General features: G+C 42.3%; 1 protein-coding gene across 1 annotated transcript in view; it reads left to right on the top strand.

The window, feature by feature from the left end:
* The first annotated feature begins 1,327 nt into the window (after positions 1-1,327).
* The window catches only part of cmya5 (cardiomyopathy associated 5), a 63,695-nt gene continuing 39,758 nt past the window's right edge, over positions 1,328-25,264 (top strand). The window contains exons 1-3 of the mRNA XM_070446841.1: positions 1,328-1,795; positions 9,245-12,422; positions 14,735-15,529. Coding sequence (XP_070302942.1) covers positions 1,698-1,795; positions 9,245-12,422; positions 14,735-15,529 — 4,071 coding nt within the window. The 5' untranslated portion in view covers positions 1,328-1,697. The remainder of the gene's footprint in view (positions 1,796-9,244; positions 12,423-14,734; positions 15,530-25,264) is intronic.

Here is a 25,264-nt window from a genome sequence, read left to right as displayed (position 1 = left end):
CAGGGTTGTGTTCCAAACAAAGCAACTACAAATGTGCTTGCTCTAGTTCCTCAACGGCACAGCTAGGAGAGTGCCTTGAAAGAGTGCCTTGAAATTACTTAGGAACTGTGCACWCTTTGGAGAGGTGTCTGGCCACTTGGAGACACCAGTTAGTCTTCTCACCCAAACCCACAATWTTCTTATGTTACTGAATGTATCCAGAGTATTTTCAGATGATCAACAAATGTGTTAAAGTACAGTAAATGTCMAATATACATAAAATCAACAGTGTAACGTTTGGATTCAGTCTTGTCAGATGAACTGTTGTCCTCAATTTTCCATAATCTCCAAACTGTTCCCTTTCATTTGCTACCATGCTTATATGTATGCATTTGAGCATATGCTTTTCATATTTATTTTGTGAGAAACACTTCAATGTAGCCCTATCMTTATAGGCCAATTCYCACAAGTGTAAAAGGGTAAGGCCTTTKTCTACTTACCCAGAGTCCGATGAACTCATGGATACTTTCAAATGAAAGTTCAAGAACATTGGGAAACGGCACTCCAATTTAATTTTTTATTCACATAGAAATGTGTGTTATRGATCTATCATTCTACTTGAAACCAAGTCTAACAAGCTATTTCTATGCTTCCCGTTCTTAAGTTTTGTTTTTGCATCTTTTACTTTTGGTTTTTCATACACTAGCTTTAAACAGCTGAAACAACAATATTTTTGGTYATGGAAAAYATATTTCACAGCGGTTTAGATGGTACAATGATTATCAACACAACACTAGTTTATTTTGTAACATAAACTGAAATTAGGCAAACTMTTAAAGTTTTAGCCACCAGGAAATRGCGGAACGATTTCTGCATAGTGCAACTTTAAAAGACAAAAAAAAGTCACCTGATTTCACCTTTTTATTTTTGTCCGGGAAGGCTAACACGTTTTAGCACTTATTCCTTCATCAGAAATACCATTTGTATGTCTCTGAGTGTAGTTTGAAGGAAGTTAAAAAATAGTTTTGTGAGCCATTGCTAACTAGCGTTAGCGCAATGCCTGGAAGTCTACCAGAACAGCTAACATGCTCGCACTATCCCTTTAAACTCACACTGACCCTGATCCATGCTGCCACTAGAACACTGTGGCACTGTGACCCACTTAAAGCTATTTTAGTGTTATGACCATGTCATGTTTCTAACCAGGACCCACCATTTGGTGGACATTGATTTATAATTCCCTCTGTGTTGTTGCACACAGGGAGCAAACTTGCACAGCTTTAGATACTGTAGGCGTTGTATATTAGGGAACAGTTGTTGCAGTAAATGACATGTTACGTCTCTGTCTGAGGGTGTTGTTGTAGGTCCACAGACTGAAATGCAGGGGGCAGAAAGACACAGTGCCCTGTCTCACACTCCTCACCCCTCCGTCCCTCTCTTTCAGCCTCACTCTTCTCTCCATCTCTCTCTCTCCCCTCCCCTCTCTCCCTGTCCCTTAGCCCTCTCCTGTCTTGCTCTGTCCCTCTCTGTCAGTCTATTTCCAGTGCTAGCTGAGTCAGGCGAATAGCTCTCAGCTTGGATTGACACAAATAGGAAGAGGGACTCCAATACTCTAAGAGGGTCACACCAACAGAAAAATAACAAGAAACTTTAGAAAACATCAGGAACTACGGAAATATACTGAAACCTGCTAAAGGAACCTGCTATAAACTACAAAAATGGACTCTGATATGGCGTTGACGGAATTACAGGAGCATGAGTTGCCAGAGGCCGTCGTTCAGGACGATGAAGACGACGTGGAGGAACTCAGGAACAGGTGCTTGAATTTCAGCTAAGTGCTTCACTGTCTTACTGTGCTCTGGAGCACACACACACACACACACACACACACACACACACACACACACACACACACTCTACAACACTAGGACAATTAGTGCTCTATTAATTCAGATCCGCTTTAGCCGACATCCGCATAGCTATTGTTTTGGTTGTTTTGGCCGTGTCGGAGGTGAAACTGCGTTAGAGCTGTCAAATCCACAAGCGACACCTGTCATTATACCTAAAGCGGACATTGCCAATGGCTGCACGGAGTCACATTACGAGAAATCCTATGCAAGCTTGTTTACAAGTTCGAACACTGGAAAGCGATTAGGCTGAAAGAAAACCTTTTTCTATCAGCCTAAAAAWTATTTTTGTTTAATGATTTTCAATTTGAGCGTCATTATTTCTATTTAGCCTACATTTTCTCATTCTGAATTTGGGACGGGTGTGGCTTTGTGACAATGATCAAGAGCAGCTGCTCACCGGTTTGACAACTCCCAGGCAGTTACAACTCAGACACCGCCGAAACATCAGTATGCGGGTGTCAGTGATCACCAGTTAACACTTGATCTAATTGAATCTAGGCCTTACACTATCACACAGTTTAGTGCTTTACTCTAATCAGGTTATCCTGAATATTGCTACTGTAGCTACATAGATAGTTGTCCCTCAGCCCCAGTCACGATGACGTTCGGGGACACTAGCCTTCACAGTTTTTATCTACCATTGGACAGAGCGAGTGCTCAGTGCATATAGGATCATTTGTTATACAGTTTTTCTCAATCGCGTACAAGCAATTTTTCAATCTGTGTTGAAACGTATCTATAGCATAACAGCAATGATCAAATGCTCAAATGCATATCTTAGACCACATTTTGCAAAACATGAAATACAAATGTCATCAGTGAATAGTACAAAGTTCACTGTTTTGTTCACAGAATATTAACACGTTGTTTTCATCATAAAATAAATGTGTGCAATTGTGTTCACTGTTTCTGGCGATCAGTAAATACTACTGCACAAAATTCTAAATCATCCCATCAGTGTCATACCATTTGAGTCGTTCCATGTCATTTCAGCAAGCCATGACACCCACCATTGTTCTGAAATCGTTTCTGTAATWATAAACTGGTAAGATTGACATTCCCGAAACCTTATTTTGTTGAAATTGTATTTCATCTCAGAAAAATGTATCAAATTGATTGCACCCAAATYGTCCATTTTAGTTTAAAGGATATATTCAATAAATATAGCACCCAACATCTGATTTGGACCAAACTTCTTCCTACCAATGAGTAAGACATGAGGAATCCAATAGAATATTCAAAAGCCACTCACAAACCCCCCACTTCAATCCCACCCCAACAACCAGGATACAATATCAGTTCTCTATGTCTGACAAGTAGTATGAATATGCAGTTTGGAGTATTGTTTCTTCATACTATGTAATGTATTCCTTAATTTGGTGATGGTTATTTTCCTCTGTTCTGAGAAATTTGAAATTGAAGTCTCTTGCAATTTTTACCATAAATTAGTGTGAAAATATCAGGTTTTGACCACTTGATGCTGCTGTTCCTGCTATGCTGCCAGAGATTTTGCTGGTCCCTTGTTGTTTTAAATAGATCACATTTCCTTTGCAACTTTGCTTAGAAAACCAATACATTTTTCTCATGGTAAATTAAGTGTGTGGTCATCCTCACAATTCAAGTCATTCCTTCATGAAAGCAATTCATTTAGTCTTTCTCTTAGCAACTTAATGCTTCAACCCAACATTCCTTGAATAGTCCAACAAGGCAGCCTTCTGCGAGAGCTATGCCAATGGTGCAATGAACCTTTTCTTCAAGACTAAAMCTTTGTTGGAGAAATGGGCTAGCGACTAAAAGGTTCTAACAACCTTAATAAAATATTACAATTGTAAACCATTGCATGGCAGTCTTATATTTCCAAGAACATTATTAGAAAACAGCTCTATATGCAGTGTGATTAGTGACATTTACCATTAAACCCAACCCAACTCAATACCATTACAATCGCAAAAGACTATACAGTGTCTGTTTGGGACTTTCACAATTTAAGACCACTAGCGCCCTCTACTGAAGAACATTAGAATGATGCTTGACAAGGCCAATTCATTACCGGTCTCAATCAAATTATGTGCTTGCTCGGGAAAAGCACAGAGCAAAGTTATTTTTTGAAGATATCTGCTGGGATGGTGTAAATACAACTAGGCTGCATTCCACGCTGCAATGGATATTCCAACTCTGAGCACCGGCCTGCTCTACTCTTGCTGATTTGATTGACGTAAATGCCAGAAGTTTGATTTTGAAAATAGATTTTATTGTAACTCTGGTTTCTCAAACCAACACTGACATTCTTATTATTACTGAATCTTGGTTAATAAARTCCATGTCGAATACTGATGTGTCTCTGACTGGTTATAATGTATACAGATTTGGCAAAGGTGGGGGTGTCGTCATMTTCGTAAAGGGCAGCTTAAATGTTTCCTTAAGCAATTTGAATGTCTAATCTTGAACGTAGGCCTTGGTAATAGGTGGGAATTTATCTCCCTCCCTCGGTTCTGCCTTGTGCTCTAAGGGGGGAATTACGGCCAGAGTTAAGCACGCATAAATGGAATGGCATTCCCTTTTTATGCACTTTTTCTCTCTACGTGTATTCCGATCTTGAACTTAGACATGAGAATAGCATGCTATTGGGGTGGAGATCAAAGAAAGGAAGTATGGCGGCGGTGTGTCTACAGATACGCCGTATTCTGACCTTAACTTAATTTCCAACAATTTCACACGCGATGAAAGGATGAATAAGGTCGACATCTACTTTTCCCCCCCCCCGATATAAATAGCACCATTCTTCATGCATTGTAATTTACAAATTGATAAGAGCTCATGATAAGAGCTACTGTAGGTAAATGAGTAAGCCGTTTGGATAAGGGGATTGTAAATGTAAATGACAATTGTTTCGATTTATTTTACCTTATGATTGCAGGAGACACATATGTAACTAGTCATATGGCAGCAAACTGAAGCATATCAATATATCACCTTTTCCACAGTGRCRTTTATGAAATKCTGGCCTTATAACCTTGYAGGGATRAAGTTTGGAGAGCCWYAGCTTCTGTAGCCATGCGCAAATTACAGTATAGCACCAAACATACCAAGTTGATTTATAATTTCTATMATGTTTAATTACAGTGTACGGCCAGACTTTTCAATGTATTTTTTACAATGTGTATCGTGTTAAATATTAGCCACTATCAGTAGCCTTTGTTCCTAAGGATTGCTAGCATTCGTRGATCATATTAGGCKAACAAATTWATTTGGGACATGTAGCCTATTTGAATCATAATGGAATGCATACCATACCGTAGCAGCTTAAACCTGGACCCTGGCGCACTGTTCACGAAGACTGGATTCAAATTAAAGGTACACCAAATTTAAAGGGATGGCTGTAGATACATGTACTGAAAACCATATTGAACACAACTCTACAAGAAAATCTGTTAGTGGGAGGGTTTTCAGGGGTTGAATTACATTTATTCAGTGCGTGCAGGGGAACCACACCTGCTAAGCCTGATACGCACCTGCATAAGGTAAGTCTGAATATTAATTACTGAGAAGTGCGTAGGAATGCAGTAGATTTTGTCTGAATCGGGCCCTAAGCAAATTGTCTGAATTACTGTCTTACTATGCTAAATCTTAATAATTCATATTGGGTCATTTTAATCTGGATTGGTTGATGCCAGTGTCACATAGGCTGAAATATATTTTTACTGAGCTAACTCTAACTCTGCTGATAAGTAAACCAACTCTCCCCAACTTTAAACACCCTAAAGAATGTACTCTTTTAGATATTTTTCTAACTAATGCCCTCATAAATATACTGCCAACGGAATCTTTGCTAATGAGCTCGGTGAACACTGTCCCATTGTCTGCATAAGAGATGATAAACTACCTAAATGCTGCCCACGGATTATTACAAAGAGACATTTTGGGCATTTGAATTAGCAACATTTCATGTCTGATCTGGGGTTGTGTGACTCGGGGATTGTGTCATCTGACTCGGATCAGGCGCTAAATTGTTTTGCTTCTCTGTTCAACAATTGTAGATAAGCATGCATACATTTAACWAAAAATTACAGGAAATACATTTTGCTTGGGCTAAGGCTAAATTGACTGATACCATGTATGACTGGCAGTCCTATAGATATTTGAGAAATATATTTGCCTTCAGAAAGTATTCATACCRCTTGACTTGTTCSTGAATTCAAAATGTATAAAATATTTTTCACCCATCTACACACAATACCCCATAATGACAAATGAAAGCATGTTTTCATGAATGTTTGCACATTTATTGAAAATGAAATACAAAAATATGTAATTTACACAAGTATTCTAACCCCTGAGTCAATACTTTGTAGAAGCACCTTTGGCAGTGATGAGTCTTTCTRGCTAAGTCTCTAAGAGTTTGCCACATCCTGATTGTGCAACATTTGCCCATTTATTTGTTTAAAAATTCTCGTTTAAAAAAAACTAACTCGGCCACTCAGGAACATTCACTGTGTTCTTGGTAAGCAATTCCAGTGTAGATTTGGCCTTGTGTTGTAGATTATTGTCCTGCTGAAAGGTGAATTCATCTCTCATTGTCTGGTGGAAAGCAGACTGTACAAGGTTTTCCAATAGGATTTTGCCTTTACTCAASCCCATTCCATTTCTTTTTTATCCTAAAGAACTCACCAGTCCTTAACGATTACAAGCATACCCATAACATGGAGCAGCCACCACCATGATTGAAAATACGGAGAGTGGTACTCACTGATGTGTTGTATTGAATTTGCCCCAAATATAACACTTTGTTTTCAGGACAAAAAGTTAATTGCTATGCCACATTTTTTGCAGTATTACTTTAGTGCCTTGTTGCAAACAGGATGCATGCTTTGGAATATTTTTTATTCTGTACAAGCTTCCTTCTTTTCACTCTGTAAATTAGGTTAGTATTGTGGAGTAACTACAATGTTGTTGATCCATCCTCAGTTTTCTCCAACACAGCCATTAAACTCTGTAACTGTTTAAAGTCACCATTGGCCTCATGGTAAAATCCCTGAGCAGTTTCCTTCCTCTCCGGCAACTGAGCTAGGAAGGATGCCTGTATCTTTGTAGTGACTGGGTGTATTGATACGCCATCCAAAGTGTAATTAATAATGTCGCCATACTCAAAGGGATATTCAATGTCTGCTTTTTTATTTTTACCCATTTTACCCTACYAATAGGTGCTCTTCTTTGTGAGGCATTGAAAAACCTCCCTGATCTTTGTGGTTGAATCTGCATTTGAAATTCACTGCTCGATTGAGAGACCTTACAATTATCTGTATGTGTGGGGTACAAATATGAGGTAGTCATTATGCAACTATGCAACTTATGAATCTTTGCAACTTATGTGACTTGTTAAGTGCAGTTTTACTCCTGAACTTATTTAGGCTTGCCATAACAAAGGGGTTGAATACTTATTGACTSAAGACATTTCAGCGTTTAATTTTTAATTAATTTGTAAAACTTTTGAAAACATAATTCCACTTTGACATTATGGCGTATTGTGTGTAGGCCAGTAACAAAACATCTCTATGTAATCAATTTWAAATTTAGGCTGTAACACAACAAAATGTGGAAAAAGTCAAGTGGTGTGAATACTTCTAAAGGCACTGTAGATGTCTATCTTTGGTTTGGAAAGCAAAGTCAACATACTGTACTTCTTGAACTGTGTATCTGAGAATAGTAGGAATCCAGCAAACTTCTGGAAAGTACTTAAATCTCTGAAAGCTAAAAAAACGTTAGCTGACATGGGCTAGTTGATCTGGACATTGATCAATTTCGAAATTGCACCTTGTGCATTCTACTATTACAACTTTCAAGACTAAGTTGAAAGCTGGACTGAGGTCAGCTCAGACAGAGAACATAGCGTCTGATGGAAACACCATTTTGCCTCAGCTGGCCATCTATTTTAAAGAATAGTTTCTAGAAATTCCTCTAATTCCAGTACAGGGAGTCATTTATTCCCCTCGAAACAGACTTTTGAAAATGATGCACTCCCTGATACACATTCTCTATTTTCATTTCAACCATTTTATATCTATGATTTAGTAAGTGCCTTGCTAACAAATCCACAGGGGCTGATTCTCTTGATCCCTTCTTACTGCAGCTCTCTGCCCCACTTATTGCAGAATCATTGTCCTATATTTTTTACTTGACAATTGTTTCTGGTGTTATCCCTAAGATCTGGAAAGTGACACGTCCTCCCCTTACACAACGGAGTAGATCATTTTGACTTAGATAAATGATCTTGCCTTTCCAAAGTCTTAGAATCTCTGGCCAACTATCAGCTAAGAACTTTTTTAAACTTCTCATTCTATTCTRAATGTGCACCAGTCTGGTTTTAGACCCAGACATAGCACAGTTTCAGCTGCTACGCTTGTTATAGACGATGTGCTATATTGCTTAGATCATAAAAACCATTGTGCTGCCTTATTTATAGACCTTCCAAGGCCTTTGACGCTGTTGACCATTACATTCTCATTCAAAGACTGACTTGACTGAAATAGGCCTGGATCAGGCTTCTTGCAAGTGGTTGGAGAATGATCTGTGACAGGACACAATGCGTGATTTGTGATGGTGTCCGGTCTACTTTCCTGGATAGTACAAAAGGTGTACCGCAGCATCGACTATCCAAATAAAGAAAGTTCAACAAAAGAAAAATCCAACTCTGTTGAACAGATAAAAATGTTGTTGATCTTTAGAACATTTATCCTATAGCTGCCATTTCCATTACACATCCAACTGGGCACAGACATCAATTCAATGTATATTCTACGTTGGTTTAATGACGTGGAAACAACGTTGATTCAACCAGTGTGTGCCCAATGGGATGTTGATTTTGTTGAATAAACCCGGGGCAATGGAAACCTGCCTATTGACTCTCCCCTTTGACTGCCCCAAATTGACCCATTTTTAGCTTCAACTTCTGAGTCCATTGGAGAGGACCAGCTTGAGCAAAGTGGGGTGTAGAATCTTTGCTCTAGAATTGATSTAGAAATAGTATTCCCTGCCTGCCAAATAATAGGGTTTGTACAATTAAGATTMGCAGAGCTACGGTCAAGCGATACCCCTTGCCAAACACACGCGCACAACCAGACATTGATTGAACACTTATCACACACACATATATGCACACACTGCAGGTTGATGCACACTTCTCTAGTTATCAAGCTGAGAAACGGTTGAGGTAATCACGTTCAATGTGAGGTTTTTGTTCACAGTTTGCTATTCCCTCGAGTACCCCCTGAAGTACCCCCACATGTGCATTTCACTTGTAGACCTATGTTCTTATGTGCTCTCAAGTAACTCATCTAACTCCCTGTTCCTTTCTTCAGTCTGCGGGAGGTGGTCCAGGACCAGTCTGTGAAGCCCAAGCTGCAGTGTCTGATGGCGGACCCGACCTTCTCCATGGTGACAGTTCAGAGTGAGGACAGYGGCATTGTCTGGGAAACGGCCTCCAGCCGATGCTCCACACCCTGGGCGTCGGAGGCCAGCTACAGCTCTGACACCTACAGTTTGGACGGCTCTGCTACCGGTGGTGGAGGTGCACAGGGCAAAATTACCATTGTCTTCGATGAGGACAAGATAATTCGGAGGAGGAAGAGGACGAGAGGAAAGGCCAGGCTGGGGGAGAGGCTAAGGAGACCCGGGAGCTCCAGGTCTGGCTCGACACTGGGGGTGGAGAGGCCTGAGATGGCTGAGGTGTCTGTGCCAAACATCCGAGTGGAGAGTGTAGAGTCAGACACAGAGTCAGGGGAAGTGAAAGACAAAGACCAGGAGTTGTTTAGTCTGATCTCAGAGGGTTATGAGATCCTCAACATCAAAGTCCCGTCCAAACTGCCCACAGTGGACGAGGAGGAGAGCACTGAGCTGCAGGATAACCTGTCCTACTTGGAGGAGACACCCGGGATCAGGTCCAAATCCAGGAGGGGCTCTGAGGCATTACCTGCCCAGGACTACCCAGAAATGAAGGAGGGCACAGAAGGAGAAGAAGTAGGAGAGTCTAAGCCCTCAGAACCCACAGAGCAACAGGGGCCTCACAGCCACAAGGACGGCACCAGCGACATGGACTACTTTGAGGCGTTTACCCTGCTGGATGAGGTGGTTCCTGGGCAGCAGGTTCCAGAGCCAGTGGGAGACGAGACACCCACGAAGCCCCAACGAGAGGAGCCTAATCTGGGGCAGATGACAGCCACAGACAGCCTCTCTGCAGCTCCGGACGATGACTTTGTGTTTGTCACAGACATGGAGATTGCCAGCGAGCGTTTGGATGAGGTGTTCTACGGGAACAAACACCACGCACCCCCAGAGGACCTGATGAAAAGGGGAGAAGAGGATGAAGAGGAGGGAGGGAAGGAAGGAAGAAGAGAGAGTCTGAGGTCTCTGAAGGAGAGTGGGTCAGCGCTGTTTAGCAGAGAGGAGAGCATCCTCACCCCCATCTTCCTCTCCCCGGGACCCCCTAAGATCATTGATCCCATCCTGCTAGAGGAACCCACAGCCATGTCCTTCCTCTACTCCGACCTGTACGAGGACGCCATGGGGGAGAGGAGGAGGAGCGACGAGGAAGGCTCAGAGGCAGAGAGCGTGGGGTCGGACAGATCGTTCCRGAGGCGACTGTCTGATTCAGAGGAAACAGACGGATACCTGGAGAAGTTTATCCTGAAAGACGAGACTCCCAATGTRGAGGACCAATCAGAAGAAGCGGATGGTAAAGGGGAGGGGCTAATGATGTGGTCGCAGAGTAAGTTTGAGCTGACCGGATTCTTAACGAGAGTGGTGGAAGAAGAAGAAGAGGAGAAGGAGGAGTGTAAGAAGGAGGGGATCAAAGATGGAAAGATGAATGGGTACTTGCAACCAGCAGGATATAAAGAGATTAMGAAATCAACAGAGATGGAAGAATCAACAGAGAAATCTTTGTTGCACATCAAGGAAACTGGTCCTGATAAAGACACTGAGTCTATAAATACAGACAGCAAAGTCACAGGAAAGAGACCTGAGAAGGTTGATGTGGTAGAGGAAGCTAAAAGTGAGACAACACCTGAGGCACATGAGTCAGAGGTTGACAGCCAGGAGGAGGTAGTGTCAGATAAATTATCCCATGAAACAGAGCTACTAGCTCAGGCAGAGGAGGTGAAAAAACGAGACGAAGTAGAAGTGTCTAGAGTGGCAAAACCAGTTGTAATTCAGGAGCCTGTGGTTGTACAGGTGARCCAGGTGACAACTGAAAGTAAAACRGAGACTGTAGTTAAAGCATCTGAACCTGTAAGAGCAGAGGGTGCTATTAAAGATCCAACTGAGGCCATAGCAGGAGCACAGGAGCTACACAGGGTGTCTCAAAAGGCAGTTACTGATTTATCAGTAGTTATTGTGAAAGTATCAGATGATACTAAAATGGCATCTGAAATTGCAGCTGAAGCAATCAATAGAATGGAAATGCTAGCTGAAGCACACAAAGTTGAAAAAGTAGAGAATAGATCTGAGGAGCCTGTGAGTGTAGAGGAGGAGTCCTTCACACACAATCCTGAAGCCGAAGTAGTTCCAACTGCCCCTCCTGCAGAAGCAGCGGACCGGTGGTCGTCACCTCTTGCCCCTGCTGAGGGAGATAAGGGACAGGAGGAAGAGCCAATGAAGAAGCAGGACTTGGACGGTGAGGACGAGTGGGTGTTCACTCCCCTCAGGAGCTTTGCTCCTCAGGAAGACCTCTCTGTGCTGCACAGAGAAACTGTGGTTTCAGAGATGGAGCTGCACACTGACGCTGGGGTCACGGAGAGAGAGCTGCACAGGGAGACTGCAGAAGAGCTGGAGTATGAGATAATCTCGCAGCAAGAGGCAAGAGAGATGATGGTGTCTGAGACAGAGAGAAAACAACTGTGCCCAGGCCCTAACTCTAATCTAGAGAGAGAGAGGGAGCTGGAGAAAGAAAAGGAGAGAGAGATGGAGTTGGAGAGGGAGAGAAAGAAGCAGAGGCTCAAGGAGGAGGAGAGACAGAAGAGGGAGGGGAAGGAGAGACAGGAGAAGGAGAAACAGATGGAGTTGGAGAGGGAAAGAGAAAGGGAGAGGCTAAGGCTGAAGGAGGCAAAGGAGAGACAGGAGAAGGAGAGACAGGTGGAAAAGGAAAGAGAAAAGGAGAGGCAGGCGAGGGAGAGAACGATAGAATTGGAGAGGGAGAGAGAAAGGGAGAGGCAGAGGCTGAAGGAGGAGAAGGAGAAGGAGAGACAGGTGAAGGAGAGACATGAGAGGGATAGACATATGGAGTTGGAGAGGAAGAGAGAAAGGGAGAGGCAGAGGCTGAAGGAGGAGAGCGAGGAGAAGGAGAGACAGGAGAGGGAAAGAGAAAGGGAGAGGCAGAGGCTGAAGGAGGAGAAGGAGAGACAGGAGAGGGAGAGACAGATGGAGAAGGAGAGAGAAAAGGACAGGCAGAGGCTGAAGGAAGAGAAAGAGAGACAGGAGAAGGAGACACCAAGGAGAGGGAGAGACCAGATAGAATTGGAGAGGGAGAGAGAAAATGACGAGGCAGCAGGCTGAAGGAGAGAAGAGTGAGAAGGAGAGGACAGGAGAGGAGCGCGAGACAGGGAGAGGCAAAGGGAGAGGCAAGAGGCTGAAGCGCAGGACGGAGAAGATGGAGACCCGGAGAGACAGATGGACGAAGGAGAGAGAAAACGACAGGCAGAGCTGAAGGAAGAGAAAGACAGACAGTGAGAAGGAGACACAGGAGAGGGAGAAAAGCAGATCCAAATTGGAGAGAGGAGCGAGACAAAATGAGAGGCAGAGGCCGACACGGAGAGAGAGGAGAAGGAAGAAGGAGAGGAGAGAGACAAGATGGAGTTGAGGTGAGGGAAATGAGAAAAGGAGAGGCAGCAGGCTGAAGGCAGAGGGAGGAGGGAGACTGAAGGAGAAGAAAAAACAGGATGGAGTTGGAGAGGCGAGCAGAGGAAAGGGAGATGCATAGGCTGAAGAGGAGAGGAAGGAGAGAAGAGAGGAATACAGATGGCAGGTTGGAGAGCGGAGAGAGAAAAGGAGAGCAGAGGCTGAAGAGGCGAGAGCGAGGAAGCAGGAGAGACAGGAGAGGGAGAGAGAAAGGGAAAAGGCAGATGATGCAGGCGGAGAGCGAGAAGAAGGAGAGACAGATCGGGAAGGAGAGAGAAGGACAGGCAGAGGCTGAAGGAAGAAAAAGAGAGGACAGGAGAAGGAGACACAGGAGAGGGAGCAGACAATAGAATTGGAGAGGGAGAGAGAAAATGAGAGGCAGAGGCTAAAGGAGAGAGAGGAGAGGAGAGGACAGAGACGGGAGAGACAGATGGAGTTTGGAGAGGGAAAGAGAAAATGAGAGCAGAGGCTGAAGGGAGGGGAGGGAGAAGAGACGAAGGAGAGGGAAAGACAGATGGAGTTGGAGACGAGAAAGGGAGATGCATAGGCTGGAAGGAGGAGAGCGAGGAGAAGGAGAGAGAGGTGGAGAGGGAGAGAGAAAAGGAGAGGCAGAGGCTGAAGGAGGGAGAGGGAGGAGAGGGAGAGACAGGAGAGGGGAGGACAGATGGAATTGGAGCAGGGAGAGAGAAAATGAGAGGCAAGCCTGAAGGAGAGGGAGGAGAAGGAGAGACAGGAGAGGGAGAGACAGATGGAGTTGGAGCGGAAGAGAAAATGAGAGGCAGAGGCTGAAGGAAAGAGAGGAGAAGGAGACAAAGGAGAGGGAAAGACAGATGGAGTTAGAGAGGGAGAGAGAAAGGAAAGGAGAGGCAGAAGCTGAAGGAGTATGAAGCGAGGAGAAGGAGAGACAGGAGAAGGAGGACAGGAGAGGGAGAACGATAGGAATTGGAGAGGGAGAGGGAAAATGAGGCAGAGGCTGAAGGACAGGGAGGAGAAGGAAGACAGCGAGAGGGAGAGACAGATGGAGTTGGAGCTGGGAAAGAGAAATGGAGGCAGAGGCTGAAGGAAGAGGAGAAGGAGGACAAAGGAGAGGAAAGACAGATGGAGTTAGAGAGGGAGAGAGAAAGGGAAAGGGAGAGGCAGTAAGCTGAAGGAGGAGAGCGAGGAGAAGGAGAGACAGGAGAGGAGAGCACAGATGGATGACGGGAGAGAGAAAAGGACAGGCAGAGGCTGAAGAAGAGAAAGAGAGACAGGAGAGGGAGAGGAGAGACAGGATGGAAGGGGAGCGAGAAAAGGGACAGGCAGAGACTGAAGGAAGAGAAGAAGACAGGAGAGGGCGGAGAAGGAGAGACATGAGAGGGAGGAAAATAGAGAGGGAGAGATTAACGAGAGAGAGAAAGGGAGAAAGAAATGGAGAGGCGGTGAGGCTGAATGAATGAAGGAGAGGGAGGAGAAGAAGAGACAGGAAAGGGAGAGAGGCGAGACAGGAGAGGGTGAGAAGGAGAGAACAGGAGAGAGAGCGAGCAAAGGGAGAGGGAGAATGCGAGACAGGAGAGGGAGAGACAGATAGAATTGGAGAGGGAGAGAGAAAAAGAGATGCAGAGCTGAGGGAGAGGGAGGAGAAGGAGAGACAGGAGACGGAGAGACAGATGGAGAGGAGAGAGAGAAAAAGACAGGCAGAGGCTGAAGGAAGAGAAAGAAAGACAGGAGAGACAGGAGAAGGAGAGACAGGAGAGGAGAGAGAGGAGAGAGAAAGGGAGAGGCTGAAGGAGGTGAAGGAGAGGGAAGAGAGGGAGAAGAAGGAGAGACAGATGAGGGAGGAGAAGAAGAGACAGTCTGGATGTGTTGAGGGAGAGAGAAATGGAGAAGCCTGAGGCTTGAAGGAGAGAAGAAGAGGAGAGGAGAAGAGGAGAGCACAGGAGAGAGAGATGGGGGGGAGAAAGTAAAGCGGAGTAGGCCAGAGGCTGAAGGAGGAGAAGGAGAGACAGGAGAGGGAGGAAAAGGAGAGAGAGAGGGAAAGGCAGGAGGAGAAGGAGAGGCATGAGAGGGAGAGTCAGAAGGAGGAGAAGGAGAGGAGGGAGAGGCAGAAGGAGGAGAAGGAGAGGCATGAGAGGGAGAGACAGATGGAGTGGGAGAGGGAAATAGAAATGAAGAGGCTGAAGGAAGTGAAGGAGAGGGAGGAGAGAGAGAGAGAAAGGGAGATGCAGAGGCTGAAGGAAGTGAAGAAGACACAGGAGAGGGAGAGACAGGAGAGGGAGGACAAGGAGAAACAGATGGAGTTGTTGAGGGAGGAGGAGAGACAGGGGAGGGAGGAGAGGGAGCAGAAGGAGAGACAGGAGAGAGAGGGGAAGGAAATACAGGAGAGGGAGAAAGAAAGAGACAATCAGAGGCTGAAGGAGAAGGAGCGACAGGAGAGGAAGAGTGAGATGGAGTTGGTATTGGAGGGAGAAAAGCAGAAGGAAAGGGTGAGAGAAAACCTGTTGATGGATATGGAGAGGCAGAAGGAGCGAGAGATGGAGGAGAGGGTAAGAGAAGAGAGAGGGCTGGATCTCCCCACTTACGAGGAGCCCATTGAGGCTGATTATGAGATATTTGATGCGGAGGAGGAGAGCCAGGCCAGAGCAGCTGCTGCCCTACAGGGGATGGATTGCTTCTGTCTGGGCTGTGGTTGTCTGCTCTCTGAGACTGACAGACTGTCTGGAGGACACCAGGATCATGAGGTCACCAGCGTGGAGACAGCCTACGAAGACATCAAGGTGAGTGACAAAGTTAGATGTTAGTGGATAGAGTACACTATTCACATCACCCCATGTCACAATTCAGGTAATTCATTATTGTGTCCCTTCCTGGAAATKTGTCTTGCGCCTTATACTCAACAGCACAGCATCACCACATTTAGTGCAGTTATACATAAATGCATAGAACAATGTAAATCATGCGCAATATACAACTAGATTCAACACTTGTGGATCAGACCTGGGTTCAAATACTATTTCAGGTATTTCATTACTTTTCAATACATTTCAAAACAAAATAAATTTGAACAAGTACAATGGGTATTCMYCCCTTTGGATTTTTTCACATTTTGTTGTGTGACAAAGTGGGATTGAAATGGATTTAGTTGTGATTTTTTTTGTCAACTATAAAGACCAGGGAGCTTTTTGAAAGCTTCATAACGAAGAGCAGTGATTGGTAAATGGATAACAATAACAAATCAGACAATGATTCAAGTGTTTGTTTCATATGATTGTTGGTTATTGATGTGTTTATGGAGGGCTCATCTGCAAAAGAGACTGTGGTCTCAGCATGCCTTCCTGCTTAATTAAAGGTTGAATAAAATACAATAAAATTGAATATCTCTTTAAACATATAAAATACAATAAAATTKAATATCTCTTTAAACATGGCCAAGTTAATAATTATGCWGTGGATGATGTATTAAACCACCCAGACCCAACAAAGATAGAGTCGTCACTCTGAACTGAGATGCAGGATGAGGCCATTGGTGATTTTAAAACAGCTAACAATGAACCAAGTTGGTTAGCTTTAGCTACCTGCAGATTCATACTACAGCTATGACAATGGTTGTATTGGTAGTAGTATGAGTTGGGATTATGCCGGTTAATTGTTTAGCTAGCTAGCTACATGTCTAAACAAAAGACTCCACTTCGCCAGATGATTACATGACCCATCAAGTTAGCCAGGTGTGTCTGGGGGTGATTATGGCCATCTATTGTATTTCATGAACATGTGTGTTCATGAAGGGTGTCCCTAGTGTCCCTTCCACATAGCTACATGTGGCTGGGGGGTGGTTATAGCATTTTCTTCACATGGCCAATCAATTTAGATTAGTGTGTCGGGTAAGCGTCATCTAATAATTATAAAGTATATTTATCTGGACACTTTCTGTTTTTGATATTGCTACTATGCAGTAACCATTTCACTGAACWATTTTCACCTTCTGTATTCTGTGCCTGTAACAAATAAACATAGATTGTATTTGATATAGTGTCTGTTTACCAGAGATGGTAATTTGAAGAACAACATGACCTGCACCAAAGTCAGATTACGATATAGGCCAGGGACTAGATAAAGTGTATTTTTACCTGAAGTTTTTCCTTATTGTTGGCTAATACTTTCACTACTTTTAGTCTTGAAATCGTTGGTTGTTTACTAAACTACTCACTCTGTTTAGCACATGGTCTCACGTGAATCCTTAAAGAGATGGGTGGGGCTAAGGCTCTAAGAGGGTGTGAACAATGCTGAATAGGTATAGACAAAGACGAGCTCTCCAGTAGGTGTAGCAAAATATTCAAGATACATTTTCTGGGTGATTTAAATATTGAAAAAGCTTCAAACTGTAACTTGTGCCTGCAACCTGGTTCAGGTTATCAGTCAACCTAACAGGGTTGTTACAAACAGGACATGAATGACATCATGATCATGTATTGATCACATCTTTACTATTGATGCAGAAATGTGCTTTAAAGTAGTATCCAAATCCATCGGATGTAGTGATCAAAATATGTTAGCCAAATCTAGGAAAACCAAAGTTCCAAAGGCTGGGCCTAATATAGTGTCTAAGAGGTCATACAATAAGTTTTGTAGTGATTCCTACGTTGTTGATGTAAAGAATATTTGTTGGTCTGTGGTGTGTATTGAGGAGCAATCAGACGCTGCACTTGACACATTTATGAAATTGCTTATTCCAGTTACTATTAAGCATGCACCCATTAAGAAAATGACAGCAAAAACTGTTAAATCCCTGTGGATTGATGAGGAATTGGAAAATKTTATGGTTGAGAGGTATGAGGCAAAAGGAATGGCAAATACTGTAAGTCTGGTTGCAGAACCGATTGGTAAACGTACTGCAAATTCAGAAATCATGTGTCTATCTGAATAAAAATAAGAAATTATACTATGAAACCCTCCTGTACTCCCTGGTCACTCATGACTGCATGATCAGGCATGACTCCAACACCATCATTAAGTTTTTTGATGACACAACAGTGGTAGAACTGATCACCAACAGCGACGAGACAGCATATAGGGAGGAGGTCAGAGACCTGGCCGTGTGAAGCCAGGACAACAACCTCTCCCTCAACGTGATCAAGACTAAGGAGATGATTGTGGACTACAGGAAAAGGAGGACCGAGCACGCCCCCATTCTCATCGACTGGGCTGTAGTGGAGCAGGTTGAGAGCTTCAAGTTCCTTGGTGTCCACATCACCAACAAACTAACATGGTCCAAGCACACCAACAGTCGTGAAGAGGGCACAACAAAACCTTTTCCTCCTCAAGAGACTGAAAAGATTTGGCATGGGTCCTCAAATCCTCAAAAGGTTCTACAGCTGCACCWTCGAGAGCATCCTGACTGGTTGCATCACTGCCTGGTATGGCTACTGCTCAGCCTCTGACCACAAGGCACTACAGAGGGTAGTGCGTACGGCCCAGTACATCACTGGGGCCAAGCTTCCTGCCATCCAGGACTTCCATACCAGGCGGTGTCAGAGGAAGGCCCTAAACATTGTCAAAGACTCCAGCCACCCTAGTCATAGACTGTACTATCTGCTACCGCACGGTAAGCGCTATCGGAGGGCCAAGTCTAGGTCCAAGAGGCTTCTAAACAGATTCTACCCCCAAGCCATAAGACTAATGAACGTCTAATCAAATGGCTACCCAGACTATTTGCATTGCCCCCCTCTTTTACGCTGGTGCTACTCTCTGTTATTATTTATGCATAAGTCCCTTTAATAACTCTACCCACATGTATATATTACATAAATTACCTCGACTAACCGGTGCCCCTGCACATTGACTCTGTACCGGTACACCCTTGTATATAGCCTCACTATTGTTAATATTACTGCTGCTCTTTAATTATTTGTTACTTTATTTCTTATTTTTGTAGGTATTTTTCTTAAAACTGCATTGTTGGTTAAGGGCTTGTAAGTAAGCCTTTTACTGTAAGGTCTACACCTGTTGTATTCAGCGCATGTGACAAATAACATTTRATTTRATTTGAAACAAAGATAAATTCTCTAAAGATTGATAGTAAAAAGCTTTGGAGCACCTTAAATACAAATTTGGACAAAAAGGCTRACTCAGTTCCATCATTCATTGAATCAGATGGCTCATTCATAACAAAACCCACTGATATTGTCAATTACTTTAATGATTTTTTCATTGGCATGACATGCCAGCAACAACGGCTGACACTACACATCCAAGTATAACTGATTTGAATTATGAAAGACAAGCATTGTAATTCTGTGAAGTGAGTGTGAAGTGAAGTGAAGTGAGTGTGGAAGAGGTGAAAGAATGATTGTTGTCTATCAACAATGACAAGCCACCGTGATCTGACAACTTGGAGGGAAAATTACTGAGGATAATAGCGGACGATATTGCCACTCCTATTTGCCCATATCTTCAATCTAAGCCTACTATAAAGTGTGTGCCCTCAGGCCTGGAGGGAAGCAAAAGTAATTCACTACCCAAGAATAGTATAGCCCCCTTTACTGGCTCAAATAACCAACTAATCAGCCTGTTACCAACCAAAAGGTTTTCACCAGATACAATGGTATTGTACTGTAAACAAACAGACTTTCAGCACGCTTGTAGGGAAAGACATTCAACAAGCACGACACTTACACAAATTACTGATGATTGGCTGAGAGTAACTGATGATAARAATATTGTGGGGGCTGTTTTGTTAGATTTCAGTGTGGCTTTTGACATTATCAATCATAGTCTGCTACTGGAAAAACGTATGTGGCTTTACACCCCCTACTATATTGTGGATAAAGAGTTACCTGTCTAACAGAACACAGAGAGTGTTCTTTGATGGAAGCCTCTAAAACATAATCCAAGAATTCGCCAGGACAGCTGTCTAGGCCCCTTACTTTTTTCAGTTTTTACTAGTGACTTGCCACTGGCGTTGAGTAAAGCCAGTGTGTCTACAACACTATACATGTCAGCTAGTGAGTGAAATTACTGCAACTCTTAACAAAGAGCGGCAGTTAGTTTCAGAATGGGTGGCAAGGAATAAATTAGTCCTAAATATAAAAAAACTAAAAGCATTGTATTTGGGACAAATCATTCACTAAACCCTAAACCTGAACGAAATCTTGTAATAAATCATGTGGAAATTGAGCAAGTTTAGGTGATTAAACTGCTTGGAGTAACCCTGGATTGTAAACTGTCATGGTCAAAACATGTTGATACAACAGTAGCTAAGATGGTTTAGAAGTCTGTCCATAATAAAGCGCTATTCTGCATTTTTAACAACACTATCAACAAGGCAGGTCCTTCAGGCTCTAGTTTTGTCACACCTGGACTACTGTTCAGTCCTCTGGTCAGGTGCCACAAAGAGGGACCTAGGAAAATTACAATTGGCTCAGAACAGGGCAACACTGCTGGCCCTTGAATGTACACGGAGAGTTAACATTAATAATATGCATGTAAATCTCTCATGGCTCAAAATGGAGGAGAGATTGACTTCATCACTACTTGTTTTTGTACGAAGTGTTGACATGCTGAATGCACCGAAGTGTCTGTTTATACTACTAGCACACAGCTCAGACACCCATGCATACCCCACAAGACATGCCACCAAAGGTCTCTTCACAATCCCCAAGTCAAGTACAGACTGTGGGAGGCGCACCGTACTACATAGATCCATGGAACTCTATTTCTCATCAGGTAACTGATGCAAGCAGTAGAATCAGATTTAACAAACAGATAAAAAACACCTTATGGAACAGTGGGGACGTGAAGAGACACACAGGCACAGACAGACACACATGATAAGACATACACTCTACACACAGATGGATTTTGTATCGTAGATATGTGATAGTAGAGTAGTGGCCTGAGGGAACACACTTAATGTGTTGTGAAAAGTGTTATGAACGGTAATGTCATGTCATATTTTAAATTGTATGTCACTGCCTTTATGTTGCTGGACCCCAGGAAGAGTAGCTGCTGCCTTGGCATGTGGTAACCAAAAAAAGTGTTAAACAAATAAAAATATATTTTATATTTGAGATTCTTCAAAGTAGCCACTCTCTGCCTTGATGACAGCTCTTGGCATAAAGAAAATAAAGAAAAACCCACGATAGCTTGCTATCTAGGGTGACACCCAGCAGTTTAGTCTCTTCAACTTGCTCAATTGCCACATTATTCAATAATAGATCCAGATGAGGTTTAGGGTTGAGCGAGTGATTTGTCCCAAACATTATGCTTTTAGTTTTTGAGATATTTAGCACCAGCCTATTGTTAGTTACCCAATCTAAAACTGACTATGTTAAGGGTGTCAGTTATTMATTTTACTGTTGCAGCCGTCGTGTATACTGTTGAGTCAAAAAGAAAATAAGAAGACATTGTTATAATAGTAATCTTGGTCCTTTATGTGTAAAGACCCCTCCAACATGGACACACAGGTTTTATTCAAGGTCAGTGGAAGGTAATTAATACATGCAGAAAACAATAATGGTCCAAACCTGCTGCTCTGTGGTACACCACACTCAACCAAATTTACATTAGAGAGGCTTCCATTAAAGAAAACCCTCTGTGATCTACTGGATAGGTAACTGTCCATTCTTGATAAGGCAGAGAATGTTAATCCACAACACCTACATTTTTTCAGCAATATATTATGATCATTGATATCAAAAGCTGCACTGAAGTTTAACAAAACGGCTCCCACATTCTTCTTATTATMWATTTCTTTCAGACAATAATCAGTCATTTGTGTCAGTGCCGAGCATGTTGAGTGCCCTTCCCTATAAGCATGCTGAAAGTCTGTTATTAATTTGTTTCTGTAAAATGACATTGTATTTGGTCGAACATAATTTTTTCTGAAAGTTTGCTAAGCAACGGAACAGGCTGATTGGTCTGCTGTTTCAACCATTAAAGGGTGCTCCTCCCTCCAGGCCTGAGGGAACACTCCGTATTCTAGGCTTAGGTTGAAGCTKGAAGAATTTTGAAGATAATAATGGGCAAATGTGTTTCTAACATGTATTGACTCTGGGTAATATACCTCTAAACAAGGTATATTAGTCCTGTATTTTTCATTAATTAAAAKAAATGTTTGAATATTGCTTGCACATTGACATTACAGAGTATTTTGTGTAGATCAATGACAGAAAAAAATCACATTAAATTAATTTAAATCCCACTTTGTAATGCAACAAAATGTGAAGAAATCCAGGGGGTGAATAGTTATGATACCCACTGTAATTGAATATTGGAATGTATTTGAAAATACTATTTGGAAAGTTTTGGCATGTATTTACAATGACTTCAAATACATCTTGTTGGAAGTATTTGAAATACCAGTATTTTCCCAATAAATAGTTGTGAATGTTCTGTACTTAGTAGTTACGTTTGAAATAACAAACAACTTAACATTAAAAAGACCAACTCGGCTCTACATATTTGCTGACCTGTGACCCACTGACATTGCCCCTGGTTAGAGGGGAGTTAACACACACTGGGAACTTTATTGACACAGACTGACAAAGACGAACATGGGAATGGCTCTGTAAAACAGAAATTAACCTCTACAGGAATGGTGTCCCCCCCACGGGATGATTAAGCTAAGTAACATGAACATTTCCCAGGACATAGACATATCTGATATGGGCAGAAAGCTTACATTCTTGTTCATCTAACTGCACTGACCAATTTACAGTAGTTATTACCATGCTATTGTTTGAGGAGAGTGCACAATTATGAACTTGAAAATGTATTAATAAACCAATAAGGCACATTTGGGCAGTCTTGATCCAATATGTTGAACAGATATGCAATAGTTCATTKGATCAGTCTAAAACGTTGCACATACACTGCTCCCATCTAGTAGCCAMAATCTAAATTGTGCCTGGACTGGAATAATACATCATGACCTTTCTCTTGCATTTCAAAGATGATGGTACAAAATAAAAWAAAAAACGTTTTTTTTCTTTGTATTATCTTTTACCATATCTAATGTGTTATATTCTCCTACATTAATTCCACTTTTCCACACACTTCAAAGTGTTTCCTTTCAAATGGTATCAAGAATAGGCATATCTTTGCTATAGGCAGCTAGATTTGGCTATGTCATTTTAGGATAAAAAAGGGGCGGATCCTATAGAGGTTTTAAAAGGAATAATAAATACACATATGGAATGCAATGAATAGAGCAGGATGAATGTATGCATATCAAATATGCTACAACAGTGAAAAGAAATGGAACAGAACTTCAATTGTAGAAGCTGGTACTCCTGGTTGAGTGGCAATCCTTTCTCTCAACTGCGCCACTCTCTCCAAGAACAGTGCTTTCATGCTCACTAAACTAACACCACTGATTTTACTTGCCAGCTTTACTATTTTGTCTAATTGTTTTTTGTTTGAGATGGAAAGTTAATTGTACCGGGCTTGGAAACAGAACGTGAGAACACTCTGAATGAAGGACGTGTGCAATATGTTTATTTTTTTATTGACCTGATATTTAGTTTAGTCTCCTCATGAAATATAGTCGTTATTGTCTCTTTTTGTATATCTGTTTTGTGTTAGGAGTCCAGGTGAGTTTTGAGTAAATTATAGTGCCAAGATACAGGTAACTGCCAAAATAAAGGAAACACTTGAGTAAATGAGGGATACAAAGTATATTGAAAGCAGGTTCTTCCATACAGATGTGGTTCTTGAGTTAATTAAGCAATTAACATAACATCGTGCTTAGGGTCATGTATACAAATGCTGGGCAGGCCATTATTTTGGCTTTCATGGCTATAGGATGAAAATTCCCCCATCCACAGGGCACGAGTGGTCACTGAATAATTTGCTATGGCAGTCAGTCACTAGATCTCAACCCAGTTGAACACTTATGGAAGATTCTGGAGCGGCCACCATCAACAAAACATCAATGATGGAATTACTCATGGAAGAATGGTGTTGCATTCCTCCAATAGTTCCAGACACTTGTAGAATCTATGCTTAGGTGCATTAAAGCTGGTCTGTCTCGTGGTGGCTCAAAGCCCTATTAAAACACGTTATGTTGGTGTGTTCTTTACACTGAGTATACCAAACATTAGGAACACCTTCCACATTTTTTGTTGCACCCGTCCTCTTTTGCCCTCAGAACAGCCACAATTTGCATGGACTCTACAAGGTGTAGAAAGCATTCCACAGGGATGCTGGCCCATGTTGACTCCAATGCTTCCCACAGTTGTGTCAAGTTGGCTGGATATCCTTTGGGTGGTGGAACATTGATACACACAGGAAACTGTTGAGCATGAAATACCCAGCAGCGTTGCAGCCCTTTACACAAACCGGTGCGCCTGGCACCTACTACCATACCTCGTTCAAAGGCACTTCAATCTTTTGTCTTGCCCATTCACCCTCTGTAAGGCATACATATGCAATTCATGTCTCAATTGTCTCGAGGCTTAAAAATCCTTCTTTAACCTGTCTCCTCCCCTTAATCTACACGGATTGAAGTGGATTTAACAAGTGACATCAATAAGGGATCTAAGCTCTGGTCAGTCTTTGTCATGGAAAGAGCAGGTTTTCATAATGTTTTGTAGACTTGTCAGTTATCTGTATTTGTATTGTTCCGCTGTTTCAATTTGCTCTGAGTCTATATGGAAGGTGCCCGTGTCTTCCCATGCCAAATCCCCTCCTCAGGCCTCAGTGATGCACATTCATAAAGTATGATGTCACCTGTTTTAATCCGTGTAAAGGTCCCATGTGACATCATCAAGCGGTGAAACTGATGTGTGATCTGTTCTCCCTGTTCACTCAGTGTAGGTCATTGGCAATGTAAAGACACAGCTCATATTTCAGTCACACACAGAGTGCTTTCGTGAACCTGTTAGTGTGTGTTTGGTATCGATAATTGCCATGCTCCATGAAAAGTATTCACTCTTTCTGTCTCTAGACTCATAACATAGAAAAAACATTTAACCAAATAGATTTGTACAGAAAAATTGTGTCCAGGCCAACCATTATCCTAGTTTGAAAGTGGTTCAGTGATATTTGACTGCCCCCCTCCCTGTCCCGAGTGGCCAAGCAGGTGTTGGGCTAGGTGATATGGCCTAGAACTCATATCTCACATTTTTTAAATTATGGGCGATTCACAATATATATCTTGATTTTTTTWAAAGTTCTCTAAATAAGCTTTGTTGTACAATTAAAAGGTAAAATACACTGCATTTAAAATTTGCATTGTAAATAATCCAATGAATTCTGAGTTGTACCTACTTTTTTTGTAATAATTACTGATCTGGCTTTCAGGTCTGTCTATAAAAATGCCCTTTTTGTAACAAATCTTCACCAGAACCATGCATAATGCACATTCACTAATAATGTAGCAGGCATTATAGAAAATGAACACCGGTCTCATAAAATATATCTCAAGCACAAGCCCACGTGCTAGTGAGTAGCCAGCTAATATTTATATATTAAGTTTAAGCCAAATTGGATCTAGGAATAATTTCACACGCTCT

This window comes from Salvelinus sp. IW2-2015, linkage group LG15 (genome assembly GCF_002910315.2).
Source record: "Salvelinus sp. IW2-2015 linkage group LG15, ASM291031v2, whole genome shotgun sequence".
Taxonomy (NCBI): Eukaryota; Metazoa; Chordata; class Actinopteri; order Salmoniformes; family Salmonidae; genus Salvelinus; species Salvelinus sp. IW2-2015.
The sequence above is the reverse complement of the archived record's forward strand: the minus strand, read 5'-3'. Positions and strand labels throughout refer to the sequence as shown.